Here is a 24,861-nt window from a genome sequence, read left to right as displayed (position 1 = left end):
TTTTGGAATAAGCATCACCCACAATGTGTTACAAACACTTCATCGAGCTTTTCACTGACTCTACCTCACCCTGCATTTGACTACACCAGTTTGCCAACCCAGCTTATTCTTCCTGATAAGCTGGATAATTACGGGAAGGTTTGTTAAGATTAGATTAAATATGCTCCTCCAACAGTCCTTATGTGGAAAAAGATGCTTAGCAAAACACAGCAGTAATAATCACATCAATGGTTAAGATGTTGACTTATTACTTTACAAGTCTGTCATCTGGTGGAAGCCGCTGTTTAAACCTCAGTTCTCCACTATGATTGCTTCAAGGAATTGATCCGTGCACAAATCTTCAGTGCCGGTCCTAGCTTAATATTCATTGCACTCATGAGATGATCCTCTTTTAATAACAGAAGAGCCTGCCCGTCGATCTCCTGGGCTCGAAATTCATCAGCAATATCCTGACAACCTGTAAAGGAAGGGACAAATATTAAAAAGGACAAAAAAAAAAAACAAGCAGTGCCTGTCGTGAAATTAAGGCTTGTTTAAGCTTCACTTAAAGATCTTCCTATGCCCAAAAGAAAAGTTTCTGTGAATTTTAGCTATGATTTAAACAGCCAGTGTGGTGTAGTGGTTAGAGCAAACGCGAACAAAAGAACTCATTTCATACCAGGCAAAGAATGTATGAAGCCCCAAACATCTTCAACTGTCCACAGGGATGGGTCAGATTGCACCGCTGGTAACAGATCCATGCTGTCTGTCTTCTTCCTAATCCTCAGCTCTCTAAGTTCACGCTCTCTTTCCCTCTCACTTTGCCGTCGCAGGCGAGTGGTCATAGCGACCGGCACACTGTCCTCCTGAGAAGCCAAGTCTTCTTCTGCAGATGGATAAGTAATCGGAAGCTGGAAAATGCAGTACAGATAAACCAGAGTATAAACGTTTTCCTTTATAACTCTCACAAAAGGAGTTTGCGGTGGAGCTGACTTAACATTCCACAGACCTGTCTAAGGAAGTGCTCTCTTGAAGATCCGTCAGAGCCGCTGGGCCGACGCCCGCGTCGGCTCAGGCTTTGGCTATCTGGGCTCCGGCTCCAACGGCTGCTCTTGTCTGATGCGTACAATCCAAATTTCTTACTGCAGCTGACGTTGTACCTAAGGGCCAAAAAAAGAAGGCTGTAAAATGTATACTAGCATATAGAAGATATCAAGCAGAGTGGGAATTAGTGAATATGTAATTAATGAAATACATTTCCAAAAATATTTGGGATTAATGACGACATCTATGCATACTTTGAAGGACTGCAGTCAAGTTCAAAGCATACTGTTTTAGCAGCTGTCGTGGCTTTAACCAATTAATCAGTTAATTAATAATTTCATGCTTATTTTCACATTGTGACTCTTCAACAAAGGTAATTTTTGAAAGACGACTTCATTCAGGAGTGAAAATGTTCACTCCCTCTCTCATAATACTACAACTGAGTCTGGGAAGGGCAGCCATGAAGGAGCTAGAAAAGATTCTTAAGTGTAAGGATGTGTCACTAGCCACCAAGATCAAGGTGATTCATGCCATCGTATTCCCTATTACTATGTATGGGTGTGAAAGCTGGACAATGAAGAAAGCTGATAGGAAGAAAGTAGATTCCTTTGAAATGTGGTGTTGGAGGAGAGTGTTATGGATACCGGGGACTGCCAAAAAAACATATCAGTGGGTTACAGATCAAATCAAGCCTGAACTGACCCTACTTTGGTGACATTATGAGAAGACAAGTCACTGGAAAAGACAATCATGCTAGGAAAAGTTGAAGGCAGCAGGAAAAGAGGAAGACCCAACAAGAGATGGATTGACTCTATAAAGGAAGCCACAGCCCTCAGTTTGCAAGACCTGAGCAAGGCTGTTAACGATAGGACGTTTTGGAGTACATTGATTCATAGGGTCGCCATGAGTCGGAAGCAACTTGACTGCACTTAACACACACACACACACTGCTACACCTGGTGGCCTCTGTGTGGTTACTGAAGCCAAGAACAAAGGAGAGAGCTTGGACAATGCCCCCCGCCCGCAGCCTCTGAGGGCCCTCACTTCTCATAAACACAAGTCCACTCTCCAAGGTAGCAGCCTTTTTGAATAACCACATACTTGTATCGTATCGTCATTTTCTGCTGACAGAGGTTTATTTCTGTTTCCAGGGAAGAGGGATTTCACAGATTTCCCCCCTCTGTGACAACCCCCCAACTTGGCCCCCTCCTTCCTCTCTGTAAGGGCCCCATGACCCCAAAGAGCAGTATTCTGGTGGGCTCAGCAGACTGCGGGAGGCAAGGAAGCCCTATTCCATGAGCTTCATGACGCTCACAGTTTACTCAAAGGCGCCCTTTACCATATTTAGATTTTTTAACTGGTCCTCCATACAGGAGAGCATTTATGCTTGCATGATTAACCTCTATCCCTTTTCAAGTAATGCAAGGTTGAATGCAAAGGACCCCATGCTCTGATAGACGTTGTGACTATGCTTCTGGACAGATAGAAGCCAGCGTGGTACAGTGGTTAAGAGCAGTGGTTTGGAGCGGTGGAGTCTGATCTGGAGAACCAGGTTTGATACTCCATTCCTCCACATGAGCGAGGGAGGCTAATCTGGTGAACTGGATTTGTTTCCCCACTCCTATACATGAAGCCAGCTGGGTGACCTTGGGCTAGTCACACTCTCTCAGCCCCACCTACCTCACAGGGTGTCTGTTGTGGGGAGGGGAAGGGAAGGTGATTGTAAGCCGGTTTGAGTCTCCCTTAAGTGGTAGACAAAGTCGGCATATAAAAACCAACTCCTCCTCCTCAAAACTTTGGAGCATTGCTTACAGGAATGTGGTACCTTTTGCGGTATTAGGAATTTGTGGATTACTCCTCTTTTCTGTGATAAAGAGGGTTTTTTTAATATCAGATAAGGTTGAGAAACTCTTGGCAGGTGTAGATTTAGGAGTTACGTTGGCTGCTGCCAATTTTTTTGCTCACGTAATTAAATTTAAAGGACCTCAAGCGCAGCGACTGGTTGATTATTTAATTTACTTATTTTTCTGATGTATCTAGTGTGACATTGCCCCAAGGCCTGTAGTCTGAATGAGCAGTATCACAAAAGTAAAAATGCTCACAGTTCGTTGGATATAATCCAGCATTTCCAAAACATCAATTGCTCAATCATGCAGATTAAAGATGAGAAGACGCGTTGGGCCATAATAATCAGCAAAATTGTATTCAGCTGTCAGGCATCAGATTGGGGATATGATTAAAGAACTGCATGCTGCCTAATATTTAGCTTATTGTACGTTAATCACCACAATAAAACACTATTCGAACTATCTGCTTCAGGCAGCAAAATGTCTTGTGCTGTCTCTAGTATGATTATACTCACAGAAGCTACACTTAACAATAGATTAAGGAATTGCAAAATACCTTTTGGCACAGGACATGGTGCAGAAGCGCTTTGACCGCAGAAACTTGTTTGCGTACCCCATTTTCCCACAAAACTCGCACTTAAGGAGATCAGTTTCCATTTCGTCTAGTCCCTCTAAAGGAAAGAGCAATTAAGTCAGTCTCATGTATGATAATATCAAGTTAAAAACCTCTTTTCTCCAAAGAACATTTTTGAATGATGGTCATCTGAACCGGACACCCAAGGTTGTGCATACCCTGAATTTTAAACAAACCAAAATGCTATGCTAAATTATTCAATTATTTTTTTCATAAAATTAATAACCATGAATTGATGCCATTGTCAATACAATGAGTTGATCAATCCCGTTTTTCTGTTGGTGAAAAAAGGAGAAAGGCTATGCTGGTGATCATGGGACCTGTATGTTGGATGGGGACTGTAATATGGAGTGGAGGTTGGCAACCCTAGATATGGAACGTACAAGTAATGCAAGTTATGCTAGGGAGAGTGACAGTGACTTCTGTGGAAGAGGGCTATATTCTGTTGAAACAAATGAATGGGTAACCACATCCACGGCTCATCACACATTTTCTTTGGGTGTGCAAAAATTAGCATGGCTACAGTTTTCTGTGCCTTTGTTACTATTGTTTTTTTCTTGCATTCCTGCAGTGTAAGGGAAGAACATACTATATAGTGTCTTTAACTTTACGGGAATTATTTCTGTAACAAAACTCCACATAAAGCTTTGAATTTGTTAGAATATAACATTTTATCCGCGAGAGGAGCCAACATTCCTGGCCTCCCCATCTCTCTCCCACTCTTGACATCGGGGGAGGGGGGGTTGACCTGCTAATATTTGGTTACACGGTGGCACCTGGGTAAATTTAAGGCCACCTATTTATGACAGTATTATGAGGTTTTATTGATGTTTTGAGGTTGTTGATGTGTTAATGATACCGATGATTTTATGTTTTTTACTGGTTGTTACCCATCCTAAGCCTGGCATGCTGGGGATGAGGGCGGGCTATAAATTCGAAAAAATAAACACACATTTAAACTACATTTGGTTAATTTCTTTCCTAATCAAATATTTCAGTTGAAGAATTTGTTCTTTTAAAATGTTGGGTACTAAATATAAGTTAAAATAAATGTGCTAAATTGGATGACGCTCTGTTTAGGACACTGGAATGTTCTGGAAGTTTTTCACATTTTCCTCGAAACCCCCCATCACTGGCTCTGCCATTCTGCTGCTGAGGACCATCCTCTATCCTCAAGTTCTTGGAAACCACTGCTGTAGATGAAGTACAATGTGTGCCTCTATCATACAGTTTATGTCATATGAAAAACGAGTCCACTTCCCTTTTCTGCTATGCAAAAATTAGTTCCACATGGTGGGACAAGCAGCTTACTTCTGCTTTGGATGCTTTGATTCCACTGTGTGGATTTCCCCCACCAGTTAAAAACAAACCAAACCACAGTTTTGCTTCTTCTGTGTTCCTCAAGTGACCTTTTATGCAGACAAAAGTGTCATCTGCTGATATTTAAATTCATTTCGGGGGACATGCTGGCTCATGCCTCTGAATAGGGCATTTGTAGCACTTGATCTCCAGCCCACCACCAGCTGTCAGTTGGGTCGAAACCGAACAGTAAATAAGAATGCAAATGCTGAGACACCACAGAAAAACAGACACGCTATTGTTGGCGGCCCACTAAAGAACAAAAGCTATTAAAACAGAAACAGCCGCAATTAATCCTGTGTGTGCACGAGGGGGGGGGGGGGAGAATGTAACATGTTAGCATGCATTAGTGCTACTGCAGGAAGAGTCATTGTTGGCAATCGCTCCCATATATTGACACAGAAGTAAATGTAAGTCTGACGTATGCAACAAAGCAAGTACAGCGTTTCACAATATTTTGCACAAAACACGAAGAAATGCTTAATGCAAATGGCACCGTCTTCTCTTTTGACATTTCAAGTTTTAGGAGCCGCACCACCCTGATTATTAACTGCCTCTTACAAAAGTCAGACTGAACAAACCTTCGGTTCAATAAAGCACCAGTGGCGGCCAGCAGCTGATCCTGGAAGCGTAAGAAATCATTACAATTTCACTGTTATATTGAATGTTTGTGCTTGCAGAACAGTTCCCGGGGTTGGTAAGCATGCAGCCCCTTTAAACACCTACCCTCCAATATGAAGGGGGGGCGGAGCTGCTGTGGAGGCAGCGTGATCCCTATGCCTGTGTAAGTGCCACTTGCACTGGCTAAGTGGGCACAGATGCCGGTGCAAGGTCACTTACAGTGCCCCTTGTGCACCAGCGCTGCCTCTCTGGCAGCGTTTTTCAATGCGAGCGTTCACGCCAGCATCCAGGGGGGCACAGCCCCATGACACTCAATGGGAGACTTTCACAGGGATTTTTTAAAGTGTATTTTAAAATTTTATTTATGGCCAGGGAAGCCTCTCAGGAGGTGCCGTGGCGGTGCTGTCCCCTGCCGTCATCGAACTAACCCTCTCTTCAGCATTGCACAGCTAATCTTTGAACAAAAAAGACAATTGCATTTATTTGATGGCTTTTGCAAAACAAAGGTCCAAGAGAGAGGGCTGCACCAGTAAACAGATCAAGAAAAATTGGTGCAGCGGGAGAAATATTTTTGCTGATGCTTCGTCAGGGGGATCTGTACAGTAACATTGCCAGGGAGTTCCCACAACATCTTTTTGCAGCTTCAGCATCTACACATAACAGATTTATCTACGACAGCCTTTGGGAAACTCAGAATGGAGCTTGAATCCTCAGAAAACTCAATTAGTAGAAAAATGCGGGGAGGTACAGATTTCTGGACATGAACGCACATGAATCTGCTTTATACTGAATCAGAGCCTTGGTCCATCAAAATCAATACTGTCTATTCAGACAAGCAGCAGCTCTCCCGGTTCTCACATTCAGGACTTTAACCTACTACTTGATACATTTCATCTGGAGATGCAAGGGATTGAACCTGGGACCTTCTGCATGTCAAGCATGGGCTCTACCACTCAGCCACAGCCCCTCCCTCATACTCAGAACACTTGAAGGAGGGAAAGGAGAATAACTGCAGAGGTATATGTTAAAATGACATACACAAACCTTCAGTGATCATGTCCTCCACCTCAGTATCTGAGGAATTATCGGCATGTTTTGCATTGTTCTGTCGCTCGGGCTCAACACACATGACATTCATCACCTGGCCCTCCACCAGGAGTCTTTTTTTGGGAGGCTGATCAACCAGAAGAGATGAACAACTTACCTGTTATGACAGAAAGAGAAAATCATGACACCAGAAAATGATACATGCTGTTTAAGAATAGCCCAGGCGTTTAGCTAGTAGTAGGCCTGAGGCTGCATTCATTCATTATTATTCATTCTTATTCACATTCTTATTCATTAATATTCATACAGAGAGTCAGGATAGGTGCATGCCCTAATTACAAAGAAAGGTGTCGATCACAGGCTTTTTGGATCCTGCAACCCAAATCAGACCCAAATGGGGAAAAAAGTAAGATGAGATGAGCATGGTGGAATGAGAAGAGGAAGGGGCAAAGAAATATATTTTTTTCATTTGAAAAGCATCTTCACTTGTTTTAGACTTCCATTTGTGGCTTTTAAATTTCACAGGAAGCTTCACACACAAAGCCTGACCACTACTGGTCCAGCAGGTGGCAGACCACTGATGATTTAATTCTTGCAACTAGACTTATACTAGATAACACTTTCTTTCATTATATGTTCCATTTATACTCCTCCGTCAAATTGTATGAGTATCTCAAATCCTCAATGAATAAGATGAAAGTCTGGCTCTCCTTCAAGCTCAGAAGATGGCCTGCACCTGAGTTCCCATTTGACAGCTAACTTGAACCGCACTATGCTCCTAGTGACAGACCTGCTCAGTTAGTCACAGCACATTCAGGGAGAGAGCCAAGCGTCCTTTGAGAGAGCCCCCCTATCAGAGTGTGGCAGTGAGCAAAGCATAACCATGTGACTGGAAACCAAGGAACAGTACAACAAATCCCACACACCCAATGAGACTCTGAGGTGTTTCTTGAACAACTCACCCCTATCCAAGGATGCGCCTCATGACAAGCCACTTTTGAAACTGAGGGTATCTCCAAAGGCAGCTTGTGATGCAGCATGAGGGTCTACTGTTCAAAGAACAAAGTCAAAGATCCCAAGTCCTTGAGTGTGCTCAAAGAGTGTTTTTGGCTCCTGGCTATCATCCTATTCCCTTGTTAACATATCCCTTCCCTCCTCTCTAGGGCAGAATGAATGTGTGTTCTATTCCCATCAATGTCAACGGGCTGCTCAAAGGTAAGTACAGGAAACCGTTTCTGAATATTCAAATGCCACTGATGTAAACTCGCTTGGAATCCTGCTGCACAATTCAGGGGGCATGAAAACAACATCAATAGCATTGCTTTAAAAATGTCTAATTTCACTTTTTCCAATTACAGATCTTTTTGCCCCAATAACATGCATATATTTTCATCATTAATTTATTTTCAGAATCCCCCCCAAATTTTTTGAATGAGTGTTTAAAATACAAACGTAATTTGACATTTAGCTGAATCAAGAGGTAGTACCAATTTCAAATTGCTTTGTTTTTAAAAAGAGAAAAATTTAAGTTTTGTTTTATTTTTTTCTAGTAACCAAAACTGGTTCCAGACCTGCTCAGGGAAAGTCTAATGCCCTTTTCAACCATGCAGAACCAAAATCATGGGGTCTACGTGGCTGTTTAGTGATTGCCAAAGAGATAAGGGAAACCAAGCAGCCCCATCTTGTGGCTGTTTGCTGGCAAAATATCAAAAAGATGTAGATCAGTGGTTCCTGAAGTGGGCAGAACCACCCCCTAGGGCCCCCAATGGGATTACCTAGGGGGGACTAAGAGGCAAGGGGGCAGCAGGGGGGCACTAGAGGTGGCCCCCTTCAACTGTGTTGTTGGATAGGGTAGGGAGTGCTGGGGTTGAGTTTGTGGAACCAAAGGGGTGGTGGCCCGAAACGTTTGGGAACTACTGATGTAGATTAAAACACAGCCTGTAATCTCCAAAACATTTATGAATCTAAACCACTCATTATATAGTTCAGAGATGCTTTCTGTATTTACAGGTCCTACAAGCAACTCAAGAGTGCCCGATTAGTGGTTCCTTCCCAAGCATCCATGAATATCATCTCATGCCAAGGGGGTGTTCTCTGCGGCTAACCCACAACTGGCCAATTCACTTCCCTAGAGATCTGCCCAAGTAATGTCTGAATTCATTCAGAAGTGTAGTCAGTGTGTTTGTCTGGGCTGACATCTGGTAAGTGGCCTAACCTATCTGTACATGAAGCTGCCTTATTGATTTATTGAGTTGATTTATTGAGCCCAAGACTGTATATCCTAATTGGCAGGGGCACTCTAGAATCTCAGGCAAAGGGTCTTTTATCATGCTGCTAACTGACTGAACCTTGCACACAGGAAACTGCCTTATACCGAACCAGACCATTGGTCCATCACGGTCCATACTATCCACTCAGGCTGGCGGTGGCTCTCCAGGGTCTCAGGCAGAGGTCTTTCGCATCAGCTCCTACCTGAACCTTTTAACTGGAGTCACTGGGGATTGAACCTGGGACTTTCTGAATGCCAAGCAGATGCTCTTGTTGCTGAGCCATAGACCCTCCCCTTCTGCATGCATGATCCCTCCACTGTTTTAGAATTGGGGTCCCAAGTTCTCTGGATGGGGGAGATATAACACTTCTAAACAAATAAGCATCCTACAGTCATCTGACAGACAGCAGTCACTAATAACAAGCTCAGTTTGTTGTGAAGTTATTCAGAGTAAAAAAAGCTTTCATTAAGCAGTAGCCCTGAACAACCACAACATATTGCCTTTTGGATACCAAAAAAAAAAAAAAGAAAGAAAGAAAAGAAAGTCAGAGAAAAGTTGCTGAACGTTTTGCTTTACACTTACAGGAAATGGTTCTAACCCCTCTTGGATCACAAAGCCCTCAATAACATGGGTCAGGATTTGTGGCTTAACGATAGCCTGTGGAGGCTTGTTTTCTACGCTAGGGTTCCTATTGGCCATTGATGCGCTGTTACTCCTGGTCGCGACTGCCGGAAGCAAAAGAGGTGGTAGTGGAATAGAGGCATGTGAAGGGTCTGATGGTGATTTAATTACAGAAGCGCTGACTGATGAGGCCACTGAAGAATGTCCCTCTTGTTCTGGAAGAAAAGTAATGTTTAAAAATAAATAAATAAATATATAAAACTCAAGTGCCATCATCGTCTTCATAGTTACAGAAAGCATTTTACCTGCATTTGTGGCCTTGCCACTACAGAGCACTCTTCCTAACATTTGTTTCATCAACTGATGGGCTGTCAAGGTAACCGGTGCTCTCCTGATGCTTAGCTAAGAGCCCTAACAGCATCACATAGGCAGACATGGAAAACTGTGTGACGTAGTTTTTTACCTGCATATGGCAAAGTCTAAATAACACTCATCTGATCTCTTGCCTGAAGAAATTATTCTGGCTTGTTGTATAGTCACCATTCATGGATAGAATCACAGAATTGGAAGGGGCCATACAGGTCGTCTAGTCCAATCCCCTGCACAATGCAGGATCAGCCTAGAGCAGTGATGGCGAACCTTTTAGAGACCGAGTGCCCAAACTGCAACCAAAAACCCACTTATTTATCGCCGAGTGCCAATGCGGCAATTTAACCTGAATACCACCCCCAGAGGGGGCCCAGAGGGAGAGGCTAGGGTTGCCAAGTTCCTCTTCGCCATGAGTGGGAGGTTTTTGGGGTGGCGCCTGAGGAGGGCGGGGTTTGGGGAAGGACTTCAGTGCCATAGAGTCCAATTGCCAAAGTGGCAATTTTTTCCAGGGGAACTGATCTCTATTGGTTGGAGATCACCTGTAATAGCAGATCTCCAGCTAGTACCTGGAGATTGGCAACTAGTTCCTTAGTGTTTTCTCTCTACATATCAAGACAAATGGAAAGGTGTTTGGAGGATGGCTTGTGGGCACTTCAAAGGTGGAATAGGACTGCACGCCCCTCCGCCCGCACAGACCCAGAGGGTGCCGGAGAAGCCGCTGGAGGGAAAGAAGGAAGGAAGGAAGGAAAGAAGGGAAGGGAGGGGGAAAGGGAAGGAAGGGAGGGAGAGAAAGAAAGAAAGAAAAAGAGAGAGAAAGGGAGAAAGAAATGGAGCAAGGGAGAGAAAGAAAAGGACAGAGGGAGACAGAAAAAGAAAGGCCATTTATGCATGGGAGGTTTTGCCTTGGATTTGCCACTCGGTGGGGCGTGGCGGCAGGCTTGTGAGAGGCGAGCAGGGTGGGGCAGAGGGCGCCTCCTTCGCACCCACCGACCAGCCATGCCCCTCCGCCCGCACAGGCCCAGAGGGCGCCGGAGAAGCCGCCGGCCATGCCGAGTGTGAGCGCTCGGCTTCTGTTCCCCGCTCTCCCACCCGCCTGGCTGGCCGCGCACGCTCCAGCGGCGGCAATGGCGGCAGCTTCTGTGGGAGAGTCCGGGGGACACCGCCAATCATGTCGGAGGTTCCCCACCCCTGGGCTACAGCCTCCCCCATCCGGGGTGGGGCAGAGCTGGAAAGGCCAGCGGCTTGGAGGAACCGTGCGTGCCGGCAGAAAGGGCTACGCGTGCCGGAAGTGGCACCCGTGCCATAGGTTCGCCAACACGGGCCTAGAGCATCCCTGACAAGTGTCCGTCTCGCTGATGACTGAAGGGCAGAGAGGAGGAACTCACCACCTCCCTATGCAGCCGATTCCACTGCTGAACTACTCTTACTGTAAAAAAAAAAATTCTTCCCAATGTCAAGCTGGTATCTTTCTGCTGTAATTTATACCCATTATGGCGAGTCCTATCCTCTGCTGCCAATAGGAACAGCTCCCTGCTGTGGGTGGGAAGGCTGAAGGCTGAAGGTGGGAAGGCTGAAGCCCGGTCGCATGGAGCCGGCTGTGTGTGTGTGTGTGTGTGTGTGTGAAGGCTTTTCTCTCTTTTCTTCCTTTTTCTGTCACTCTCCTATTCTTTCTCTCCTCTTTTTCTGTTTCTTTCTTTCTCCCCCCCTCTTTTTTCTTTTTTTCTCTCCTTCCCTTTTCTTTCTTTCCTTCCTTCCCTGCTTCCTTCCTTCTTTCTTCCCTTCCTTTCTTCTTTCCTTCCCTGCAAATCGACCGCAGGCTGCAAGCTGCGCCCCCTGACACCTCAGTTGTCTGGGACCACCGCTGGCTGCCTTCCCACCTGGGAGGAGGGGGAAGACCTGGGGGAGCAGAGGCACCCTCCAAGCCTTCTCTGCATAGCCTCCCCTAGGGTTGCCAGCCTCCAGGTGGTAAATAAATGAAAGGAAACACCTATGCTGTGAAAATGTGTGTCACAACCCAAAATACCGCACAAGGCTGCAATGTTCACAACAACTACAAATACAAGGAAACTTATACTTATTTCAAATTGTATTGTTCAGTAACAATATAAACTTTTGTGTACATAAATGTCAATGGTAATAAATATTCCTATGTCAATACAATATTATTACAATACAAAGCCACAGTGTATAAACCACCTTAATACAATATTATTACAATGCAAAGCTACAGTACATGGACAACCTTAAATTCTCAATGAACAGCTATAATGAGTACATCTGCGACCCAAACAGGAGTCTCCCTAGAAGACGTCATCATTTACTTCCTCTTCGCCACTTCACAGCAGGTGAAACAGAGCGTGTCTACAGCACAGAGCACATACTTTCTACTCCGAGTCAGCATAACCAGTAGGTGTTGTTTCACCGTCTTACAACCATTTTTTCTTTTTTGGGACCCGCTTTCTACCGCTTCCCCACTGCCACGGGTCCTAGCGTGCCTGCCACAGAGGACTTGTTATTTTAAGTTCTATACCTGATTGGAAGGGGAGCGCTTCCCCTCCTCCTTCCTTCTCTTTCTTTTTCTTTAAATGTGTACCAACTCGCGGCTTGTGTGTTTGCATTGGTGTTTATTTACTTGCTTTGGCTTTTATTGCTGGTTGATATAACTTCTAGGGAGACTCCTGTTTGGGTCGCAGATGTACTCATTATAGCTGTTCATTGAAAATTTAAGGTTGTCCATGTACTGTAGCTTTGCATTGTAATAATATTGTATTAAGGTGGTTTATACACTGTGGCTTTGTATTGTAATAATATTGTATTGACATAGGAATATTTATTACCATTGACATTTATGCACACAAAGGTTTATATTGTTACTGAACAATACAATTTGAAATAAGTATAAGTTTCCTTGTATTTGTAGTCGTTGAGAACATTGGAGCCTTGTGCTGTACTTTGGGTTGTAACCTCCAGGTGGTGGCTGGAGATCTCCTATTACAACTGATCTCCAGCCAATAGAGATCAGTTCCCCTGGAGAAAATGGCCACTTTTGCCATTGGGCTCTATGGCTATGCAGTCTTCCTCACCAAACCCCGCCCCCCTCAGGCTCCACCCCCAAAACCTCCCACCAGTGATGAAGAGGACCTGGCAACCCTAGCTTCTCCCCCCCCCCACAGGAGATCTATGCCCGGTATGGCCCCTGAACGATGGTATAAATATGCAAATGGCCCTTGGCAGAAAAAAGGTTCCCCACCCCTGTTCTAATGTATACAGCCCAAAGGAGAAAACAGTAGCAAGTCCCTTCCTTCCTACCCTTCTGCTTTCTTTACCGCATTTCACATCAATGGGTCAATTCGACGATCCGTCTAGGCCAGCATTTTGCTCATTATTCCGGCCATTTGTGGGTGCTTTTGAGAAAGAGTGCAGGGATAAGGAGAATGCTCCATTGCTACCTGTTCCCCGCCAGCTCACGCCTGCCTGCGATTCAGGGACAACCTAAAAGCAACCACGTGGTGCTCCGGGCTTCCAGACAGCATTTGATATTCTTTTCCTCTTGCCCATCTGCATGGTTGTCACTCGATTTCACTTCTAAACCACTCTGAGTTTTCAAGAAAGGTGAGATATTGCCCTCAAGCCTACAATATTGTTGGCTTTTCTCCTCCCCACCCCTGCATCCAGATGACAGGCCAGCTTCTGTATGCCGGTTACCTGACGCCAAGAAACAGAGTTTCCGGCCATCAGAACCTCAAAGGTCTCAGGGCTAGCAGGTGGGCTGGTAGGCCTGTGCCTGACTGCACCACCCATATTGGGGAAGAATAGGTTCCGGTGAGGAGAAGAGCTGCTTCCAGGACTGGGTAATCAGGCTACTGATCAGGGCCTCCCAGGCGATTAATCAAGGTACATTTAACCACAAAGCATTCTGCCGCTTAAGCATTCCTGCCAATAAAGAACTATGCCCATGTTAGCATTTCTCGCTAAAAGATTCTCGGTTTGGAGTGATATGGTTTGAAATGCTTTGACTTCCCCGCTGAAAGCTCGGCTAGTCCAACCCTCTGCACAATGTGGGATCAGCCTAGAGCACCCCTGACGAGCGTTCATTTAGCTGAAGTGCTCGTCCAAGGCTGCTTATAAACATAACTCCTTCCCACCTCGATACCTTCCCACCAATTTTCATTTGGAAATAGTCCCTCCTCTTTTTTAATTTTTTTTTAAAAATTCAACACAACATAAAACGAAACACATAATGTATACACATCTTTCATAGCTATGACAAGACATTTATCAGTTGTTATTTAGAGCAATTCTACAACAATCTATCCCTTCTACTATTCTAGAAAATTATTTATGTATCTAAAATATAAACAAACTTTAAAAGAAAAAGAGGGAGGGATCTATATTAATATATCTTCTTGCAAGACACTTGAGTTACAGTTCTTATAGTTATACAAATCATTCTTCTTAAGTATAATAAACTCCTCCCCACCTCGATACCTTCCCTCCAATCTTCATTTGGAAATAGTCCCTCCTCTTCATCTTCAACCCTGTGGCATACCAGCTAGCTCTCCCTACCCACCTCCTTCTTGCCAAACTAGGAGGGGTGGGGAAGGAATCTTTGGTGTTTAACTCAAACCTCTTGCCTTAGAACAAATCTTTTCTCAAAAAAGTAGTTCTCGAGCGCTCCGGCTGGCTTCGCTCATGCGCATGGCTACTGAAGCTTCCCAACTTGACCTTCATCACAAACCTCTGCTTCTTTACTGACTTGGAAACTGTAGGGAGGCTTGGCTCCCACCACTCTTCTCCTGCAATTATTTTTGGGACTGTGGGCTGCCTGGATGTTTGGAGCCCTGACTTGGGAAGTGGACCTCCGCGTTGCGACGTGGGCATTCTAGCGCCAGGTATTATAGTTGCGTGCTTGGCATCACTGTGACTGCCGGAGTTTGCTAGTTCTCCAGTGGAGGGGGTCCCCGACCTTTTCGAGCCTCGGGCACCTTTGGAATTTTGAAAGGGAGAGGGGGGGCGCCACCCCAAAAATGGCTGCCACGGGAAGCGGAGCCAAACGGGATACCTCCTTCCTCACTTTGTGAAAGAATCGCAGAAGGGGAATTAAGAGAAACAAAGGAAAGCCCGAGGGGAGGAAGGGGGAAGGAGAAGGGGATAATAAAAAGGAAACCCTTAAGGTGGAATGGAACTACAAGCATGGATGCTTAGTAGTCCTCCTGATCCTCCAGTGGCAGTAGCAGCTACTACATTCACGCAAAACCCTCTCATCTGAATGACGGTATCCGATAAGCAGCCCCACCTTATAAAGACCCCACCCACTTTCTGGAAAGCTTAATGGGTGCCCACGGGCCCCACTTTGGGGAACCCTGCTCTAGCTTGTTGTTACTCCCCTTAATACATATTGTTTCAGCTCGACCTCGACTCTCGGCATTCCTTCCAGTCTCATGGAGGAGCTTCGCCACTTTGTCAGAAGATCCTTTTATAAGCCATTCGGGTTTGTCACTGCTCAGGCTGGAGTGCTCTTTAAACTGGGAGTAGAACCCGGGCCAGTTGCTCTTTGGAGGGAGCAGCGGCATCATAAAGGTTTTCTTCCTTATGGTTGGGGCTCCCTTAGTGTGAAGTGGAGCTGAACTGGAAAGCGGGCCACATTTACACCGATGCATTGTAGGATTCACATGTCTTCCCAAACACACAGTAACATGCATTGATAGCAGGTGGCAGAACGTATTGCACATGGGGATAGGTTTGTCACTGCACCACTGCATTATTTAATTTTGGAACTCATTCAATTACATCACAAAATGCTTTAACTGTGATATTAGTAAACAACCAAACTGATCTGTGGCCCAAGTCGGGGGGGTTGAAATGCAATGTAAGGTGTGGGGGTTAAAATGCAATGCAATGAGAACTGAGTTGCACCTGCAACCGTGACGTACTATCAACACAAGTTGGCTAGAGAAGCCCGGCTTGCAGTTCTTTAGGATCTGGAGGCTCTAGAGGTCTCGAGCTCAGAACAGCTGGAAATTAAAAGTACGTGCCCTGGCTCGAGCAGCAAGACAAAAGGCTAAATCCCTCTGCTAATCCATCCTCCTGTGGTTCTATACATTTATCGATTGCATTTTTATCCCACCCTTCTTCTAAAGACTTCAGGATGGTGTCAAAGGTCCTCTTCTCCTCCATTTTATCTTCACAACAACCCTGTGATGTTGGGTAGGCAGAGACGGTCACTAACCCAGTGCGCTGCATGGCTGACTGGGGATCTGAATCCAGGTCTTCCAAGCCTAGTTGAACATATTTAACGAGCACACTACAGTGACTCTTCTTGAATCTTAGCAGCCTCTGCTCATCCAGGCTGTCTGGCCTTGTGGCCCACGACGCCCAAGAATGCCTTTCACTCCACTCTGTTTCCACAAACACATCAGCCGCCACTTGCAAGAATTTCCGATTCGTCCCTCTGTACCCTCTATGACCCTCAAATCCTGAGTCCTGCCAGGCTGCTGTTGCTTTGCTAAATGGCACCCTTGTGTTTGCCATCCACCTCCTCCCACACACACTGTTCTGAGCTTTAGAAGCATATGTGGAGTAAATGGAACACCCTTACTATTTGCTTCTGCCTTGATCCACAATCCAGAATTGACTTCTATCAAGGTTTGCTGATTAGATTGTCCCTTTTTCCTAAGTTACACGTACTCTCGTGCGGTGGAACCCCTGTCTGATGGAAGAGATTTCTGATATGCTGCCCTTGCTTCTGTACAACTCAGCCTGGGCTCACAAAAAGTGCAGTGTGAAAACAAATAACAATCCAGCACCTTAGATAAGCTTCTCTTCCTTTTATCTTGTTGCACAACCCACAGACCTTCATATTTCACAGAGAAAGAGCCTCTGATATGGTTCAGAACAAAAGGCGAATCAGGATTTCCCATGACACAAAAGAACATGCTCCCTCCCCGCGTCTCCTTATGTGGCTGCAAAATTAAACACCCCCCACCCAAGACTATCGTGATCATAGTTTGTGATTCTGACAGAAAGACACTTGCCAGAAATGTTGTTAGTCTTTAAAGTGCTACTGGACTCTTGCTTTTTTCTACTGCTATTGACAGACTAACATGGCTACCCATCATGATCTATTCCCATGAAAGTGGAAGTGTTTAATTCTGAAGCTGCACAAGAGGCCGCAGGGGAGGGAACGTGCGTGCCCGAAGAGCCTTTAGAGTTAGGGCCACACGAGAATGTGACAGCATCCATGGGTCCAACCTCAGGACGCTGCCATCTTAAAGGCATCTAACACCGCCACAAGGGGCCGATCCTGGTTGGTCCACAACATGGTGGGATGAGGTGCTCTTGTCCCCCCACCCAGTGCCATTACAAGTGCCGAAACAGCCTCCCCCCTCCCCCTACAGCTGTTTCGGCACTTGAAAGGGCATGAGGGGGAACAATGCCTCAGCCCACAGTGCTGCAGGCCCAATTTGGCCCCCGTGGCATGTTTAAATCACTTTAGAATGGCGGTGGCATCCACGGGCCTGACCCGCAGCTGCCATCGCATCTAGTTTGGCCCTCGTTCACAGAACAACAAACCATGGATTGATTGTTACCTCAGAGTCAATCCCTGGCCACCAAAAGCCGCTCTAAGTAACTAAGAATCTCTAGATTCCTTCTTACCTGAAAAAGGCTCCTCATATGTAAGCTCGTCTCTGTTGTGTAAGGTGATGGCTGGTGGCGACAAGGTTGGTGGGGTCGGGGTCCTCGCCATGCGGACACATTCGGATTCCTCCGGCATCTCTTCCTCACACATATCCTCCACTTGATAAATCTGCACAGAATAAATCAGGACGGTTAGAAGCACATCCTCCGGATATTATTCGGGTAGGGGTTTTGGTTGATGCCCTCCCTTTCCATTTCTGGAAGGAAAGGCAGGATAACTTTTTTTTAAAACAAACAATATTTTTAATGAACATAAGCAAAACTATTTTAAATTAATAAAAAGATCACCGCTATCTACTACACTTTTTAAAGATAACAATGGCTCAGTTCAGGCATAACATGAAATCCTGGTTTATGTTAACTATGGTTAATTTGTGAGACCAGGATTCTGCTCATTCGCTCAAATCCTGGTTTGCAGGTTTTATTTTATTTCCTCTGTAGCCTGGGAAAGTATCACCCGAGAACCAGCCAGGAATAAACCAGAATTAAGCAAGGGTGTCTGCATTCAGATATCATGTGAAAGCACAGTTAAAATGAATTCAGGCCAAGTAAATCAACATCTGATCCAGGCTTCATATCCTAGTTTAATGGACCCTAACAAACCACAGGCCTGCATTCCATCGCAATAACTATACTTTAATTAAATGATAGATTTGTGCAGTGCCTGAACTGAGACGTGCTGCAGTCTGCAACATCAAAATATAATACACAGGAGAAGAAATAAAGGAGAAATAATGCAACCGAGCGCAAATGTAGACTTCTCCAAACAAATAACAGATCTGATCTGTGCTCTGTTCATCAAACAATATTGATACACAATATATGGCTTAGTGGGTGAGCATTTCAGAAGTAAACTCAGGAACAAATTTTATTGACTAAATTGTGGTAGAACAATCACAGAAAATAAAAGCTGCAAAACTCACATGTGTGTCTGGTCAATTAAATTAATCCTCCTTTTCTGGGACAGTGACAGCTGATCATACTGAACTGTGTATAGATAGGTACACAATTCACAATGTCCCATGTGTGATGTGTTAGTTACAAAGACAATCTTGATAACACCATTAACACATTTAAAATTGGGCTACTAACCCTAAAAGACTTCAGATGGGGTCTGTACTGGAGGAAAGAGGAAGAAAAAGAATTTTGGTGTAAATAAATGGGCTACAATTAATTCACCTGTCCACCAAGTGGAGCACAAACTTTTTAACACAGATTACTCCTTCATAATGGGAAAAAACATATTGTAGAAAACATTAAGGAGCCCCGTGGGACAGAGTGGTAAGCTGCAATACTGCGGTCAAAGCTTTGCTCATGACCTGAGTTCGATCTCGACGGAAGTTGGTTTCAGGTAGCCCGCTCAAGGTTGACTCAGCCTTCCATCCTTCTGAGGTCGGAAAAATGAGTACCCAGTTTGCTGGGGGTAAAGTGCAGATGACTGGAGAAGGCAATGGCAAACCACCCTGTAAAGTAAAGTCTGCCTAGTAAACATCGTGATGTGATATCACCCCATGGGTCAGTAATGACCTGGTGCTTGCACAGGGGACTACCTTAACCTTTATTAGAAAACATTAGTGCTATTTATTAATTTAATCTTAAAAGAAGTTCTGGAATAGAATGCAATTCAGCTTATTTGATGTACCTATATGGAACCTAGTCCTGACGTAGATGGCCCAGGCTACCCAATCTTGTCAGATCTTGGCTGCTAAGCAGGATCAACCCAGGTTAGGGTTTGGATGGGAGACCACCAAGGAATACCAGGGTTGCTACCCAGAGGTAGGCAATGGCAAACCACCTCTGTTCGCCCCTTGCCTTAAAAACCCCACGGGGTCGCCATAAGTCGGCTTATGACTTGATGACACTTTCCACCACCACTACATGGATCCTAACACACCCAAATTGTGAAACGGGTATAAATGTTTTGTAGAAAAACAGGTCTGCTTACAAACCTTACTGGAACCTGTGTGTAAATACATAAGTGACATCTTACAAAAAAAACCCTGAAACTTCCTCCTGCTTTTAAACTTTTTAAGAATTTATGTGTGTAAGAAGAAAAGTTGGTTTTTATACCCCGCTTTTTCTCTACCTTTAAGGCAGGGGTGGGGAACCTTTGTTTCGCCAAGGGCCGTTTGGATATTTATAACATCATTCGCGGGCCATACAAAATTATCAACTTAAAAATTAGCTGACCAAGCCCCAAGCAGGCAGCTGCCCCAGATGACACCCCCCTTGAGCGTAAGCAAGCAGGCGTCCAACCAGTGGCACACTCGCCCACCTGGTGGCACAGGATGGTCTGTTGCACCAGCTGGGTGTAGTTGTCCAGCCACATGCCAGAGTTGTTCCTGCTTCACATGGTCAGGGCAGGATTCTACAGCCAGCTCCTGCTACCTCTGCCTGCAGGGGTGAAATGAGGACACACTGGCTAAGAACTTGCCCTCCCCTGCGCATTCTGGCCCTGCCTCCTTTAACCCCTCCATTGTCGCCACTTCTGCCCCCAGCCCTCTTGTAGTACAGAGGGAATACGTTTCTCCATGGCCTGGGTGGGAAAGGGTTAACACAGTTTCTTGGGCGGTCCTAGCAGTTCCATAGCTAAGGACTCTTCTGCAAGGGGGGAAAAAGGTTCCTTTTCTTGGCAAAACAAATTCACATCCGCCTTGAATAGAGGTTATTCCTGTCTGCGGGAAGGGGCGGATCACCAGTCTTAGATCCTTCTGAGCTAGAGATCTGCCAGGACCCACAAAGGGCCAGACCAAATGGTTGCGCGGGCCTTAAACGGCCCCCAGGCCTGACATTCCCCACCCCTGCTTTAAGGAGTCTCTAAGCACCTTACAATCACTTTCCCTCCCCCTCCCCACAACCGGCACCTTGTGAGGTAGGTGAGGCTGAGAGTTCTGAGAGAACTGTGACTGGCCCAAGGTCTCCCAGCAGGCTTCATGTGGAGGAGTGGGGAATCGAACCTGGTACTCCAGATTAGAGTCTGCCGGTCATGTGGAGGAGCGGAGAATCAAACCCGGTTCTCCAGATTAGAGTTCGCCACTCTTAACCACTACACTAAATAAAACGAACAACATCTGAGAAAAATGGATTCAAACCTCCTTCTACCTTTGAACCCAGAAAGACAGCTACCCAATTCTTACCACTGGGGTCTCAACAGGTACTGCTGGTTGTACTTGAAGGTTTACTGCAACTGTCTGGGGAGGAGGAAGAGTCTGAAATGGCAACTGGACCAAAGCTTCAGCAGCAGGTAGCTCCTCCTCAGAAACCAACGTATTCTGCACCAACACCTGGCCCTGGGACAAAATCTCGGGCTGTAAAGACGGCACAGGCGGAAGAGGGAGTGGTTGATGATGGGCCGGAGATGCTGACAGCCGTGGAGAAGTTGCCACCGAGATCGGCGTGGGCTGCAAAACCGGATATTGCTGGTGTGGCGTCGGAGAGGTCATCTGGTGGCTTGAGGACACCGCAGCAGGCTGACCTGCAGCTCCGACGTGGGCTATCGGGGAAGGTGGGAGCTGGGACGGAAGATTAACAGGCTGCGACGCAGGTTCTGTCGAACTGTCGCCAGTCTGCACCGGGTTCTGCTCGGATTGAAGCACTGCCGCCGCCAAAGGATGCGGTTGTGACTGGATGAGAGCCTGTGGGTGGATAATGATTGTGGGCGACTGGCTGGGCGAAGGAGGAGGCGGAGGGGAGACCACCACCGATTGCTGCGAAGGCAGGAGTGGAGGTGGAGACAGTGTTGGAGGAGGGGGATGGATCTGAGCAGGTGCACAATGTGGTGACGGGGCACTGCTGGGAGGTGGAGGGAGGGCGTGGCCTGGGAGCGGCACACAGTGCTGCGAGGGGGACGGTTCCTGGCTGGGAGGAAGCTGGAGCGTGATTGGTTGGACTTGCTGCTGTTGGAAGATCAGCTGATGGTGGGACATTTTTGAAGGCGGGGAGTGAACAGGGGATTGCTGATGCTTTAATAGAGGATGAGGTTGAACCGGAGAATAGGAAGCTGCACAGAGAGGGGGGGGGGGAAGATAAATTAGCAATTCATTTCCTTAAGAGCATTACAATTCCACAGAAAACATGCATTTTTTTCCAGATTAATAGAATGAACTATTGGCTGGCCTGTATTTGACAAAACCAGACCTCATCTTTACAAACAGTAACCTCTGGGACATATAATATGATTAGAAGTCCATAATCAGTGCGCACCTACACAATTAAGGAAATGAAACTTTGTTTGCTTTGACAAGGATGCACGTGCTAAAAAAACAAATGCCAAAGCTTTCTAACAGGGTAATGCACATGCAGCGCTGTGAAAAACAAAACTCTGTAACTTTCTAAATTAAGAAAAGATGTGCATATTCTTTTTTGGGGGGGAAATGAACTATTCCACTTTTTCTAGTAAGAGATATGCAGCTCTGCAGGGTACTGAAGCGTCAAACCTGAGCACTGTTAAGTGGGGGGGGGGGAGAGGAAATAGTGGGGGAGGGGAAATGAGATGCCCCCCTGGAAGTCTTTGTGGGACCTCCACTTTTATATCCTATCTTTATATATCTGGTTCAGGTGAGCTGGACTAACTAGAAGCGTAACAGATTGCAGCAGCTGTGCAAATACAATTTTGATATCCCCATCCCTGACAGCCAAGTACCGTTGTGTACTTTGTATAAACAGGAATATATAAAAGACAGTGACTTAAATCAGTGTTTCCCAAACTTTTCGGGCCATCGCCCCCTTGGTTCCACAAATTCAAACCCAGCGTTCCCTACCCTATCCTATAAAAAGCATTATTCGAAACAGGGGTTTGCATGACTCACTAAAGATAATAACAGTAAAATTTCAAAACAGTAACAATTAATTGCACAGCTATTCAAAATCAAAATCAAATTAAAACTTTTTAGTTGAAATTTATTCAACAAAACTGATGAACCTGATCCAGTCGTACCAGCTCTTCGAAGTCTAGGAAAAAATTCTGATAGTTTCCACTAAATTTGCCAGCATGGTGCCATTGCTTGAGCTATTGTAAATTAGTGAGCAACACAGTTGAAGGGGCCCACCTCTAGCGCCCCCTGCTGCCCCCTTGCCTCTTAGTGCCCCCCCTAGGAAATCCCACACACCCCAGGGGGTGGTACTGCCCACTTTGGGAACCACTGACTGAAACAAATCAAGCACATTTTCATTTAACATCCTTTTAAAATCACCATCCTACCTGGTGCTATGAGCTGATGAATGCTTGATGTTCGCGTGACAGCCGGACTTCGAGGCTCCGCAGTCGGACTGTCTCCTTTTCTTTTACTTTCTAGAGGATCTGACTGGCTGGCTTTGGTACTGGTTATAGGTTTGTTAGGACACACAGCCAATGCCTGGGCTTGACTGCTGCTTTTTGGGGAGCCGTTCTGTGAACTGGACAGCACACCCAACTTCTGGCTGCGCAGCGTCAAATTCTGAACCTAAAGATGGCGACAGAAATATATATATTTTTAAAGTTCTAAAATGAAACCTAATATTGACAACAACTCATTTGATAAGACGACCAGTGAGGTGTGGCAGTTAAATAGCAAGATCCAGGTTACAACTGGCGTCCAACCAAAGTTAGATGGAGTTAATTGTGCTTCTGTAGTCTCACCTACCTCGTAAAGATGTTGTGAGCATAACATGGAGAACAGGATAGTCAACCACATATGCTGCTCTGAGGTTTAGATGAAGGGTAGGATAAAAATGTAATAAAGGAATACCACATACTGATACCAAGATCAGAACAGGTCACACATCACAAGATAGTTGTTAATCCCCAGATATTATTTCAGCTAAGAACTCAACTTTGCTGTATGTAACACTCATACTTAACAGCAGGTCTGGAGGGGCAGCAAACAGAGTTTCTAAATAAAGCAATATGGTGCCAAATACTGTATAGAGTACAGATATGAACAGTCCCAGCTCAGAGACCTTACAATACACGGAAGAAGAAGAGTAGATTTTATACCCCCCTTCTCTCTACCTTAAGGAGTCTCAATGTGGCTTACAATCACATAAGAACGTAAGAAAAGCCATGCTGGATCAGACCAAGGCCCATCAAGTCTGTTCACACAGTGGCCAACCAGGTGCCTCTAAGAAGCCCACAAACTAGATGACTGCAGCAGCATTCTGATTATGTTCCACAGCGCCTAATATAATAGGCATCACAATCCCTGCCTCTCCCCACAACAGGCACCTTGTGAGGTAGGTGGGACTGAGAGAGTTCTGAGAGAACTCTGACTGGCCCAAAGTCACCTAGCAGGCTTCATATGGAGGAGTGGAGGAATCAAACCCGGTTCTCCAGATTAGGGTCTGCCGCTCTTAACCACTACACCACGCTGGCTCTCAAGATGGACAAGATAGGGCAAATACATTTTCTCAAGGTCCACTTGAGTCCACCTGTGTCATACCCACTGATACAGGGTTGTTTCCACTTGGTCCAACGGGGAAGCCCTTTGAACTCCTGGCTACCTGTGACCTGAGATTTCTCACCTTCAAGGTCGCCTTCCTGGTTGCGATGTGCTCAACAAGGAGAGCCAGAGAATTCCATGTTCTGCATTTATTCCCTCATTTGCCACTCCACAGGGATCAAGCAGTCATGTCTTTCTGCCAAAGGTTGTTTCTGGGTTCCATCTGAATCAGGACCTGGTCTTCGTCACTCACTTTCCTAAGCCAACCTCTAATGCAGAGAGAGCCTTGCAATCTCTGGATGCCAACGTTGTCTGGGCAGAACTGACCCTTTCAGAAAACGCTTGGGCCTCTTCCCTGTGCTACTCAGGCCCAAAGAAAGGAAGAACAAGAAGAAGAGTTGGTTTTCATATGCCAACTTTCTCTACCTTTTAAGGACAGCCAAACCGGCTTACAATCGCCTTCCCTTCCTCTTCCCACAACAGACACCCTGTGAGGTAGGTGAGGCTGAGAGAGCTCTAAGAGAACTGTGACTAGCTCAAGGTCTCTCAGCTGGCTTCATGTGGAGGACTAGGAACACAAACCCGGTTCACCAGATTAGAGTCCGCCGTTCCTGTGGAGGAGTGGGGAGTCAAACCTGGTTCTCCAGATTAGAGTCCACCCCTCCTAACCACTACACCACTACTTCCCAGCCACACAGTCACTGGCTCGCAACTACTATTAAACTCTGCAGTAAGCTCCGTATAAGCATCTTCCCGCGGCATTCAGAGGTCATCCCTTGTGAACATTTGCCAGATCATCAGCCAAGGGTTCCTTCTCCCTGAGCTCTGCAGAGAACCTAGCTGGGACAAGCCTTTTACCTTCATGAGGCACTCTGCCTTCGACATCATAGCCAAACCAGGAGTGGTTGATGCTGTCTTCTCATAACTGCACTGATACCTGTCTCCGGGTAGGTCAG

The 24,861-nt window shown here is 45.7% G+C and overlaps 1 protein-coding gene across 1 annotated transcript in view; it reads right to left on the bottom strand.

Annotated features, from left to right (window-relative positions):
• Window positions 1–264: 264 nt before the first annotated feature.
• Window positions 265–24,861, bottom strand: part of PHC3 (polyhomeotic homolog 3) — a 61,552-nt gene continuing 36,955 nt past the window's right edge. Inside the window, exons 7-16 of the mRNA XM_056850585.1 lie at window positions 22,690–22,930; window positions 20,627–21,489; window positions 18,582–18,608; window positions 17,448–17,598; window positions 9,384–9,637; window positions 6,529–6,688; window positions 3,427–3,541; window positions 989–1,139; window positions 659–890; window positions 265–457 (exon numbers count right to left, since the gene is read on the bottom strand). Of these exons, the coding sequence (XP_056706563.1) occupies window positions 303–457; window positions 659–890; window positions 989–1,139; window positions 3,427–3,541; window positions 6,529–6,688; window positions 9,384–9,637; window positions 17,448–17,598; window positions 18,582–18,608; window positions 20,627–21,489; window positions 22,690–22,930 (2,349 nt within the window). The 3' untranslated portion in view covers window positions 265–302. The remainder of the gene's footprint in view (window positions 458–658; window positions 891–988; window positions 1,140–3,426; window positions 3,542–6,528; window positions 6,689–9,383; window positions 9,638–17,447; window positions 17,599–18,581; window positions 18,609–20,626; window positions 21,490–22,689; window positions 22,931–24,861) is intronic.

The sequence above is a fragment of the Euleptes europaea genome, chromosome 5, assembly GCF_029931775.1.
Source record: "Euleptes europaea isolate rEulEur1 chromosome 5, rEulEur1.hap1, whole genome shotgun sequence".
In the NCBI taxonomy this organism is placed as follows: Eukaryota; Metazoa; Chordata; class Lepidosauria; order Squamata; family Sphaerodactylidae; genus Euleptes; species Euleptes europaea.
The sequence above is the reverse complement of the archived record's forward strand: the minus strand, read 5'-3'. Positions and strand labels throughout refer to the sequence as shown.